Source organism: Amblyraja radiata, chromosome 5 (genome assembly GCF_010909765.2).
Source record: "Amblyraja radiata isolate CabotCenter1 chromosome 5, sAmbRad1.1.pri, whole genome shotgun sequence".
NCBI classification, from domain to species: Eukaryota; Metazoa; Chordata; class Chondrichthyes; order Rajiformes; family Rajidae; genus Amblyraja; species Amblyraja radiata.
In genome coordinates this window covers 94,512,714-94,525,328 of record NC_045960.1, presented here as the reverse complement: position 1 = coordinate 94,525,328, position 12,615 = coordinate 94,512,714, and the positions used below count along the sequence as shown (strand labels likewise).

General features: G+C 45.0%; 1 protein-coding gene across 2 annotated transcripts in view; it reads right to left on the bottom strand.

The window, feature by feature from the left end:
• The window catches only part of galnt2 (polypeptide N-acetylgalactosaminyltransferase 2), a 72,931-nt gene extending 60,698 nt beyond the window's left edge, over positions 1–12,233 (bottom strand). For both annotated transcript variants that reach the window (XM_033021828.1, XM_033021829.1), the window contains exon 1: positions 12,008–12,233. In XM_033021828.1, the coding sequence (XP_032877719.1) occupies positions 12,008–12,103 (96 nt within the window). In that variant the 5' untranslated portion in view covers positions 12,104–12,233. The remainder of the gene's footprint in view (positions 1–12,007) is intronic.
• Positions 12,234–12,615: the final 382 nt, after the last annotated feature.

Genomic DNA, 12,615 nt, shown 5'->3' with positions numbered 1-12,615 from the left:
GTAGGTAGCGCGGGCGGCTTGAAAAGACTGGAGCGGCTGCCTCCTCCCTGGAGACCGGGGAATCATTGTAAATCATTGCTTAAATGTTAGTCAGTTAGTTTGGAGGGATTTTATGTGGTGGGGGGGTGAAGGGGGAAACTTTAATTCTTAGTCCTCTACCTGGTCGGAGAGGCGGGGAGCGGGCAATGCCTTACCGGGTCGCCGTGCAGTAAGCTCCGGAGCGCTGTGGCCGCCGACTCCCAACATCGCGGAGCTGGGGCTGCGGGCGTCCGGCCGCAGGCGGCGCCGGTTGTAGCTCCGACCCCGGCAACTCTACCCCTGGCTGCGCGGCGCTCCAAATCCAGCGCCGCCCGCGGCCGGACGCCCGCAGCCCCAGCTCCGCGATGTTGGGAGTCGGCGGCGTCGCAGCGCTGGGATACCAGCGGGGAGCAGGCAATGCCTTACCGGGTCACCGTGCAGTAAGCTCCGGAGCGCTGTGGCCGCCGACACACAATATCGCGGAGCTGGGGCTGCGGGCGTCCGGCCGCGGGCCGCGGGCCGCGCTGGATTTGGAGCGCCGCGCAGCCAGGGGTAGAGTTGCCGGGTTCGGAGCTACAACCGGCGCCGCCCGCGGCCGGACGCCCGCAGCCCCAGCTCCGCGATGTTGGGAGTCGGCGGCCAGAGCGCTCCGGAGCTTACTGCACGGCGACCCGGTAAGGCATTGCTCGCTCCCCGCCTCTCCGACCAGGTAGGGGACTAAGAATTAAAGTTTCCCCCTTCACCCCCCCCCCCCCCCCTTCACATAAAAGCCCTCCAAACTAACTGACTAACATTTAAGCAATGATTTACAGATGTTTAAGTGTCTCCCCGGTCTCCGGGGAGGAGGCAGCCGCTACAATAGTACAGACCTGGGTTGACCGTGGGTCGCTTCGGGTCAAGTTTGGCGCCAAACGCGAGCTTTGGTGTGCAGACGACATCCTGGAAAAAATGTCCGGTTTTCGGAGCTTTTCGGTTTCTGGAACTCCGGATAAAAGGTTGTGCACCTGTAATGGGTTTATTTAAAGCAGATAAGAAATCCACCTTGTACCAAAATGTTAACATGTGTTAATGCTCCTTTCCACTTATCATTAATAATTCCTTCTACTTGCAGAGGGAGATTAGGTGATAATACTGAAGGTTAATTTGAGGTGGAGCAGTCATGAGACCTTTTACAAATATGTAAAACATTAAGAGATTTGAACATCAATAGTTTTTAACTATTTACCTGTTCACAGAATGTTTCTGCCAATGCCAGTGTTGATTGCCTAAATGTCCCAGAACTGCACCCGTCATAGTCGCAGCAGGTTGCTGAAAACTTTTCAAAATATTGCAAAACCAGTGGCGACCAGAAAATTGTATGATTCTTTGGGCGACTACTCACGACTATACAGGCGTCACCCCGCGACATGTCGCCCAAAGAGTCGTACCTTTTTCTGGTCACCGCTGGATTTTCCACATTTTGAAAATTTTCGGCGACCTGCTTTGACAATAACGAGTGCCAGCAAGTCACCGAAAAAAATTGCGTAAGTGGGACAGGCCCTTTATTTTGGCAAGTGAACTCACCAATATCCAAGTCTAGGTATGGAGGGCAGATTTCCTACCCTGGTAAACATTAGTGAGTCAAATGGATGTTCACAGCAATCTAGAAGTTGTGTGCCAAGATAGGAATTACTCTAAATTCCAGATTTACTTATTATTTTGTATTAAATTCTAAAGTTGCCATGTGAGGATTCAAACTTGTATCTCTGGATCGCTGATCCATAATTCTGGCTGCTACCATTTGACCAAGGCTGAAGTGGAATAAACAAAATGATCAAAGTGCTGGAGTAACTCAGTGGGTCAGGGAGCATCTCTGGAGAAAAAGGATGGTTGATGTTTCTGGTCGGGACCCTTCTTTATTTTTTCAACACCCAGGCATTCCCATTCCTTCCTGCACATCTAGAAAGCTCAACTGATTTTCCATTAGTTTGGATTTGGTGAATGAAAACTTTCAGCCAAGTTTAACAAATTGTTCTTGCTAATGTAGATTCTGCTGGCTTTCAAACCGTCTAAATGTGTGATTCACTGAAGTATGACACCATTTTGACATTGCACTAACATGTCAATGTGCCTCTATGTGTGGCACTCTTGCTTTTGAGTCAGCGAGTCACAACTTCAATTCTCACTTGAGAGACTTGAATGCAAAATTGAGGCTAACTCTTACAATGCCAATAATGAGGAATGCTGCATTGTCAAAGATGCACTCTTCCAAATAAGATATTAAATCAAATTTAAATCTGGTGTTGCAGGAGAATGTGAAGGATTCCATGGTACCATTCTAAGAAAATCAGAGGAGTTCTCCCTGCAATCTTGCATGATATATAGCCATGATCACTCAAGATTCAGTCCAATGAAGGGTCCTGACCTGAAGCCTCATCCATCAATTTCCTTCCACAAATGCTGCCTGACCCGCTGAGATCCTCTGTATTTTGCTCAAGATTCCATCATCTGTGATCTCTTGTGTCTCCACTCAAATTATCTGGGCATTATCACATTGCTGTTTCCCACATCTTGCTGTGGCACAGGTTGGTTACACATTTGTTGCAACAGTAATCACACATCAACTGTACTTCATTTGACTCTACAGGTGCTTTGGAGATGGTGTACTATATAAATATTATATATCTGTGAGCTAGTTATTTCAGTCTTCCCGTCATCTGATTTAGGTGAGATAGACGTATGTACTTGGTGGGTAGAGGCCACATCACAAATTCCCTGAACAGCACGGGAGTGGATAAGCCACAAATTTGTGCCTTTAAAACAATTGATTCTATTTAAATGCATGGAAAAGTTAATAAAATAGACATTACTGTACATCTATGAGCGTTTCATAGCAAAAGGATTTGAGTATAGGAGCAGGGAGGTTCTACTGCAGTTGTACAGGGTCTTGGTGAGACCACACCTGGAGTATTGCGTACAGTTTTGGTCTCCTAATCTGAGGAAAGACATTCTTGCCATAGAGGGAGTACAGAGAAGGTTCACCAGACTGATTCCTGGGATGTCAAGACTTTCATATGAAGAAAGACTGGATAGACTCGGCTTGTACTCGCTAGAATTTAGAAGATTGAGGGGGGATCTTATAGAAACTTACAAAATTCTTAAGGGGTTGGACAGGCTAGATGCAGGAAGATTGTTTCCGATGTTGGGGAAGTCCAGAACAAGGGGTCACAGTTTAAGGATAAGGGGGAAATATTTTAGGACCGAGATGAGGAAAACATTTTCACACAGAGAGTGATGAATCTCTGGAATTCTCTGCCACAGAAGGTAGTTGAGGCCAGTTCATTGGCTATATTTAAGAGGGAGTTAGATGTGGCCCTTGTGGCTAAAGGTATCAGGGGGTATGGAGAGAAGGCAGGTACAGGGTACCGAGTTGGATGATCAGCCATGATTATATTGAATGGCAGTGCATGCTCGAAGGGCCGAATGGCCTACTCCTGCACCTATTTTCTATGTTTCTATGTTTACTTAAGAAAATACAGAGACGCTAGAGCTGATAAAAATATTTTTAAGCACCAAAGGAATTTTTCTCAATTAAGTTGTAACATTCAATATGCGCACTAGATTACTGCACATCACTAGATTAAAAACTGTTTTTAAATGGTCAGCAGTAAAATAATAGCAACAAAGATCAGCACATGAATCCTTCCACTGTAATGAGCATAATGCTTAAGAAGTGACATTCAGCTGCAAGAGCTGAAACAAACCCATGCAGTCATGCAAACACTTCTGCCAAATGAACACAAATCAAGGACCAGAGATGTTTAAATGATAGCATTATTTTTGACTGGAGTTTCCCATGTTAATAGCTATTTCAAATTAAATGAGCGGACTGCTTGAGCAACCTTCTGACTGCAATACATGCACACCTGCATATGTGGGACAAAGCATTATTTTCTAGCTATGTCTCAGTGGCTAGAGCTCTGAATAAACATTTTCGGTGTGAATAATTTAGGATGCTACTCACAATACAGCACAGTGGGAATGCTGCAATGTTGGAAGACCCAGAGGTTGGAAGAGATACTGAATGTGATCATGGAAATGTCAGAATTGTTCTGGGACAGAAGGAGACCGCTTAACCCATCAAGTCTATTCCAGCACCAACATAGAAACCCTATTTCCCCATGTCCTGCACGTTACATTCACTCAAATATCTACCAAATCCCATTAGAAAGCAAAAAATAATCGTTTCCACCATTCCTACAAGTAGTGATTTTCAGTTCGTAAATATTCTTTGCATTAAATGTATTTTCCCCAATTCTGTCCGCACCTTTTGCCCAAATGTTAAACTTAAGCTGCATGTGCACATTGAATGCTTAGATTCCGATATTATATCACTTGACAAGTACATGATTGCCCTTTGAGAGTCTTGAAAGAGACTGTGTAATAATGCCTTTTTGTGTTCCTTTTACAATTAAATATTTGTTCTATATCAATCAGTGCTGATCACTTTTCTTTTTAAAGCATGCTATTGTTAATTTTCACCCGTTACAATGAAACATTCACTTGCATTCTATGTTTCAATGGTTCTTTTTATTGTCACGTGTATCAAAGGTACAGTGAAATAAATCTTTTGCAGATAGATCAGTGTGATTATTGCCACATACAAAAGACAATCACCGATTAAATACTCCATGCATAGAGACAGACCCGAGTCCACATACAATGCCAGATGTTGGCGCCATTTTACACAGTGCAAGCTGGACATAAAGGCCAGTTTCATTAGTTCGCCAGTGAGCTGTCCTTCTCCTCTCTGGGCCTTCAGCCTTCGTGCCCTGGGGGACACCCCCCGCAGCCGACCTGGAAGGTGCGGAAGGTTAGACTCCCGGTTCTCCTATGTCCAGGGTCTGCCGGTATCACAGCCTCTGCAATCAGTATTAAAGAAGGAACTGCAGATGCTGGAAAATCGAAGGTACACAAAAATGCTGGAGAAACTCAGCGGGTGCAGCAGCATCCATGGAGCGAAGGAGATAGGCAATGTTTCGGGCCGAAACCCTTCTTCAGACTCGATAGGCAACGTTTCGGGCTGAAACCCTTCTTCAAAATATGAAGTAAAGCAGAACATGCTGAAAACACTCAACAGGTCTGGTAGCATTTGTGAGAATAAAAACAGAATTAAGGAAAGGGACATTGTAACGCCTCAGGACTTCTCAAAGTGCAGTCTGAAGAAGGGTTTCTGCCCGAAACGTTGCCTATCTCCTTCGCTCCATAGATGCTGCTGCACCCGCTGAGTTTCTCCAGCATTTTTGTGTACCTCTGCAATCAGTATCCTGTTTGAGCTCTCACCCATGATACAGGCAGTTTCTAGCCCTATGATAGGATGAAGGCCATGTTGCTAGACTAATAACCAGATCATTTAAGTTAAACATTTGAGAAGATTAATTTGAAAATAAAAGTCTAGACATCACATAAACACCCTGAGGTATCCAATTGGTTCACAACGGTCCTTTAAAGTTGAGTATCGGTGATGAAAAATCCTTCATGATAATTCTTAACAATGGTGCCCTGCAAGGTGTGTTCTTGGCCTCTTGCTATTTTCCCTCAGCACTCACAACTGTGCAGCCAAATGCGGTCTAACAGCATATACAAGTTTGCAGAACTAGTGGGCCGGATCTCGAAAAGTAATGACATGAAACTCAGGAAGGAGAAAGAGAGCTTAATAACATGGTGTTAAGACAACAAACGATCCTTCACAGATAGACACAAAATGCTGGAGTAACTCAGCAGGTCAGGCAGCATCTCTGGAGAAAATGGATAGATGATGTTTCTGGCTGGGTCCCTTCTTCAGACATTGTTGGGGGATGGGAGCAAGAAAAGACCAGGACAAGCCTGAGGTCATTTGTTGGCAGCCCTGGTATGTCCGAGTCTTTTCTTGCTTCCATTTCCCCCCTCCACAATCAGTCTGAGGAGGATCCCGACCCGCAACTTTACCTATCCATTTTCTCCAGCGAAGCTGTCTGACCCGCAGAGTTACTCCAGTTTTTCGTGTCAGTCTTTGGTATAAACCAGCATCTGTAGTTCCCTTTTATTACATAACCACTCCAATGTCAGCAAAATGAAGGAGCTAGTTATTAACTTCCGGAGGTGATGTTGTGTACGTATAAATCAGCATTAATGGTGCCAAAGTGTAAATGGTCAAGAACATCATGTTCCTAAGTATCACCAGTAATTTGACCTGGACCAACCACATTGAAGCTACGGCCAAATTAAAACACGCCTTTACTTCCTCAGATGAATAAGGAAGTTTGCCATCCTTCTAACGACTTACCAACTTCTACAGATGCACCGCAGAAAGCATTCTAATGGGATGCATCACAGTTCAGTTTGGCAACAGATCTGCCCAAGACCACAAGAAATTGTAGAGTTGTAGGTGTCACACCAACCAGCATTCTCCATCACACAAACTGACCTCTTCCCAATCGACTCCAATTTACACTTTACACTGCCGAAAGAAACCAGCCAACATAATCGCAGACAATTTTCACCCTCTTCTTTCCATTTCCTTTTCTTCCCTCTCCCATTGGTACAAGATACAAAAGCTTGAAAGCTTCAAGAACACCATCTTCCCCACTGTCGTCAGACCACTGATGGTTCCTCTCATAAGCTAGGGTGTCATTTTAATCATCCAACCTACCTCGTTGCAGACCCGCACTTCTTTTTAAAATTGCACTTTTTCTGTAACACTAGCTTCTGCATTGTTACTTTCCTCTTTCCACTACCAGTTGTACTTGTTTATGGTTTTATTGTAATCACACGTAGTCTGATTTGACTGGATAACATGCAAAGAAAGCTTTTCACTGTATCTCAGTACAATATTAAACCGATACCAATGTTTTCCTTTCCCTATCCAACACCAAGGTGGTTACCTATTAATCTTGAGATCAACTAAGCCACATCATATAACCGCAGATCATACATATTGATGTGCTGCCACGGTAACTAGGGATGGGCATTAAACACCATCATTACAGCTACACCCACAATGTGAATGTCATGATTAAAAGAAAGGTTTGTGATTCCAGAAAAGAAGACATTGGATTTGGACCCAGCACCTATTTAACCTTGGCAGCATACTCAAAGCCACACTAGTACAATATGTGGAAGTAATTTTAAAACACTTTAGCCAATGCAGACCTCACTATTTCATTTTGTCTTTGGAGATGGCCATTGTATGTCCCTTTGCAACCAATGATCTACGGCAAGCATGAGAAAGAAACGGAAAGGGTCATAAGCTGCAACACATTCATTTTACGATACACCTCGTCGCCGAGCCCACAAAATCGTACGTGATCGCAGTGTAAAATTAGAAACTGTCCAATGCAGACAAAGAAAGAAGACAACACTGCAGATAGTGAAAATGTGAAGTAAAGCACAACATGCTGAAAACACTCAACAGGTCTGGTAGCATTTGTGAGATGAAAAACACAATTGAGGAAAGGGACATTGTAACGCCTCAGGACTTCTCAAAGTGCAGTCGTTCTTGTAATCCAGCAAACAGGAGCTAATTTGTATGCAGCAAATGTTCAACAGTTAGCAATACGAATATGATCACATCATCTACATTAATAATGCTGACTGCTAGATAAACACCGATCACATTACTCTGGACATCCCCTCTTCTGTAGGATCTTTAACATCCACCAGTGAATAAATGGGGCTTCACTTTAACACCTCATATGAAGGGTAGTACATCCGGCATTACAACACTCCTTGAAACTGCACAATAGTGTGCACAAGTCTTCATCAGGATGGAAATAGAACAAATGGGGAAAAAAGGGAAAACAAATAATTTACATATTTCGTTTCCCTTTGCCCTGTGAGGCTAGGACCTAGAATATAAATAATCAAAGTAGGTTTACAGGTTCCACGTAATAAAATTAACTTTTCAGGTAATATACATCTCTGGAATTTCTACTGAAGTCCAAAGGACTTCATGATTTATTGGCAATCTAAAACAAATTATGCTTTAATTCTAGGCTTGTATTTTTAGTTTAAGACGGATCACTTATATCAGCAGCGTTCACCTTGAAATGGTTGAAGGGCGTGGAGGTGAAGGGTGTAGTTTTAGTTTTGATTCTTTCAGTGCCACTGGAATTGTGCCCAATCTCTAATCTATTGACATAGAAACATAGAAAATAGGTGCAGGAGGAGGCCATTCGGCCCTTTGAGGCAGCACCACCATTCATTGTGATCATGGCTGATCGTCCCCAATCAATAACCTGTTCCTGCCTTCTCCCCATATCCTTGATTCCACTAGCCCCTAGAGCTCTATCTAACAAACCCAGAGATTACATTGTTGGAAGCAGATTCTTTCTTCTGGCTGTCAGCGAGGGAAGCCAGCAGATCAAAAAATGAATTTAAATTTGTGGTCATGGGCTCCCATTAAACTGTCTCGTCCTTTTTTATTTTAATAAATATAATTATTCTGCAAAATCTAATACAGTATACCATATCCATACAAATATGCATTGTGCAATCAATCTATCTGCAATCAAAGATCAGATTCCAACCAGTTTAATCCTGCTTTGCTGAACTGTTTTCCTCACTCCCCATCAACCTCAACCTTGACCCCACCGGCATCACTAAATATCAGCCACGGTTATTAAGGTGTATTTAGTAGCTTTAGCAGAGTAAAAATGCTTTCTATCACTTTATGGGAGCATAAGCAGACAATAAAAAACAAGTCATGGACAGAAATTTGGATGGGTGACTGAAAGTTATGTTAAAGAGGATCAATTTACATACAATATTCAGAAACGGCATCAAATCCAACTAGTTTACCCAGTGTTTGTGCTTTACAAGATCCTCCACCCTCTTTTCTTCATCCCTTCCTGGAAGCATATTTGCTTTCTCTTGTATGTACTCCCCTTAGATAAATCTACACAATCTGCCTCAAACACTCGCAGTGGTTGTGGGTTCGCCATTCTCACCAAACCCTGATTGAAAAGAAAGGTTTCTTTATTGGACTGCAAATTTTCATATTTATGGTCTCCGATACAAATTGTAGCAGAGTGGACTTAAAGGAGGACAAAGGAATGTAGAGGATAAAAAGATGGGGATTCTGTTCATTCAAATATGAACCAAGGCACTTGATAACAGTCTTAACTGAATGCTCAAAGAGCTTTGTAATAATTCACTTGTAGTATTGCTCTGTGGACCAAAGTGACACAAATCACACCCAGGTTCATGTCAGAATTGGAAACAATGCCTAAATTAGAAACAATGCCTAAATTGATATAAATGGAATTTGATTTAATTTGTATGCACATTAGGATTTAAAACGAGTGGGAAGGAACTGCAGATGCTGGTTTACACCAAAGATAGACACAAAATGCTGGAGTAACTCAGCGAGACAGGCAGCATCTCTGGAGAGAAGGAATGGGTGACGTCACTCATCACTCATGGGTGACGACACAAACATCACTCATTCCTCCAAAATCTAGAGTGAAAAAGCAGGAACTGCTTAATCTCTTCTCAAAAGGCAAACCACATCCGTGCCACCCCAACCCAAGAAGCAATCTGGTGAATATTTGCTGTACTACCTTTATAACGGCCATATCCTTCCTTGGGTTATAGGGATCTGACCTGTGCACAGCACAGACTAATCAAGGCCCTATATCATTAGAGAACGTGTCTCTACTCTTTTATTCAAATCTTCTTGCAATAAAGGCTAGCATGTGACTTTCCTTCTTAATCGCTTCATATACCTCCATGTTGACCTTTGGTAAGGTGTATACAAGATTCCACCGGCACCAATGTCTTTCAGTTGCTCACCATTTCTACAAAAGTGGAGTATTCACAAGTTCCCACATTACGTATCATCGCCATGTCCTTATTCATTCTTATTGTGTATCAATATCTTCTTGGAACCCCTCCTCAAAACTTATACTGTTTACCAGATTTGTATCATCAGCAAATATAGATATATTACTCATGGTTCTCTCATACAAATTACTAATACAGAGACTCTGAACAGCTGGGACCCCAGCTCCGAACCCTCTACTACTTGACTGGTCATGCTCCCAACCTGAAAGTGTGCCATTTATTACTCTGGTTAACAGACTAACTAATCCTCATGCCATGCCAATTCCATGTGCTCAAATGTTGTGTAATAACTTCTTGCGTGGCATCTCATGGAAGGCCTAAAAATCCAAATACACTAAAACCACTGGTAGCCCCTTAGATACAGATGTGAATAATGCAGTAAAAATATTGAAAAATGGAAAGGCCATGAATCAGCTACCTGCCCCACCTGTAGAAGAGTCTGCAGTTTCCATATCGGATCATTAGCCAACTTAGAGCCGACAAAACAGAGTGCAAATATGTTAGGCCCGATCCCAAGGGACTGTCTGAGATGGATGAATGATCCAGTGTCTGTGTGGCTCCTCCAGTGTCTGCAAGTTCCAGTGCCTGTGAGTGATCCAGTGTGTGTGATCCAGTGCCTGTACATTCCAGTGTGTGTGTGACTGATCCAATGTCTGCAGTTCCTGTGCGTGTGAGAGTAATCCAGTGTGTGTGATTCAGTGCCTGTACATTCCAGTGTGTGTGTCTGACTGATCCAGTGTCTGCAGTTCCTGTGTCTGTGCGACCGATCCAGTTTCTGTGAGGTTGATCCAATGTCTGTGAGACTGATCCAGTGTGGTGAGACTGATCCAGAGTCAGCAGGTTTCGGTGTCTGCGAGTCTGATCTGGTGTCTGTGCGAGTGATCGTGTGCTGCACATTCGAGTGCCAACATGACTGATCCAGTCTCTATGAGGCTGTAAGTTCCTTGGTGTCTGTATGCCAGATCTAGTGCCCGTGTGGCTCATCCACTGTCTGTGAGACTGATCCACTTTCTGTGTGCCTGATTCAGTCTCCGTGTGCATGATCCTGTGTCCTTGTGGCTGATCTGTGTGGCAGTCTGTAACACTGATGAACTGTGAAACTGATGAACTGTGAGACTGATCCTGTCTGTGGCTGATCCTGTCTGTGGCTGATCCACTCTCTGTGTGCCTGATCCACTATCCGTGTGCCTGATCCAGTGTCTGTGTGCCTGATCCACTATTTATGTGCCTGCTCCAGTGTGTGTGTGCCTGATCCACTGTCTGTGTGCCTGCTCCACTGTCTGTGTGCCTGATCCACAATCCGTGTGCCTGATCCACTCTCCGTGTGCTTGATCCACTGTCCGTGTGCCTGATCCGCTCTCCGTGTGCCTGATCCACTGTCTGTGTGCCTGATCCACTGTCTGTGTGCCTGATCCACTCTCCGTGTGCCTGATCCACTCTCCGTGTGCCTGATCCACTCTCCGTGTGCCTGATCCACTATTTGTGTGCCTGATCCACAATCCGAGTGCCTGCTCCACTCTCTGTGTGCCTGCTCCAGTGTCTGTGTGCCTGATCCAGCGTCTGTGTGCCTGATCCACAATCCGAGTGCCTGATCCACAATCCGTGTGCCTGCTCCAGTGCCTGTGTGCCTGATCCACTCTCTATGTGCCTGCTCCACTCTCTATGTGCCTGATCCACTGTCTGTGTGCCTGATCCACTGTCTGTGTGCCTGCTCCACTCTCTATGTGCCTGATCCACTGTCTGTGTGCCTGCTCCAGTGTCCGACTGATCCAGACGCTACATGAATGAACGAGCGCCTGCCTGGGTGTCCCGGTTGTTAATGTCTGCCTGTGCTCCCCCCGTCTCTAGATGTGTCGGCGAGTGCCCATGTGTTCCACTGCCTGTCAGTGCTGGCTCGCTGGCTGGCTCGCTGGCAAGGGCCGGGGGCCGGTGTCCGCCTCCAGCAGCCTGTCCGGGGACGGATCCCGGGGACTCGCCGCCTTCCCGAGCAGGCTGGGGAGCCGAGGCCCAGCACACACAACCGGTCGCTCTTGGTCTTTCTTCAAGCTGAGAGCGAGAGAGAGAGAGCGAGAGAGGGAGAGAGGGAGAGGGAGAGGGAGAGGGAGAAAATAATAATAATAATCCTCACCTTCCTGCTCGTCCCGTTGCCCAGATAAATGTAATAGGCGATCCCCAGCACCCAGAGAAGGGCGAAGCATAGGAGGATTCTCGACTTTCTTCGCATAGTTTCGAGCGGGATGGGAATGAGGGGAGCGAGGCGAAGGAGCAGGCCGGATCGGCACTGGCGACGAAACGACGCTCAGCATCCATCAGCGAAGAGCCGCGCAAGCTGGCGGCGCCGCCTGGGCGAAGGTCAGGGGGTAAAGGGTACGTGGCGCGCGGGGGGGGCGGGAGTGAAGGACGAGGCTGCACAACCACCGACCCACCGACCGCTCGCTCGCTCAGCTCCAGGCTTCCAGCACCAAACCTACAAAATAACCACGAAGATCATTTTTGCAGTGCGTATAATAAGGAACTTAATTCGACACCACGTATAAACTTCAAGTAATTACCCTTTCGCGCATAAATATTGGGATAATTTCGCGCTGCATGACAAAAACACCTAATTTTCCATATAATTACGCATCGTGTTTAATATCAACTATTATAATGCACGTTGAATACAATTCCGAACTGCATGATAAAGAGCGCTGATGTATTTCATTGAATAGAGACGCTACATCTTTGCATTGTAGT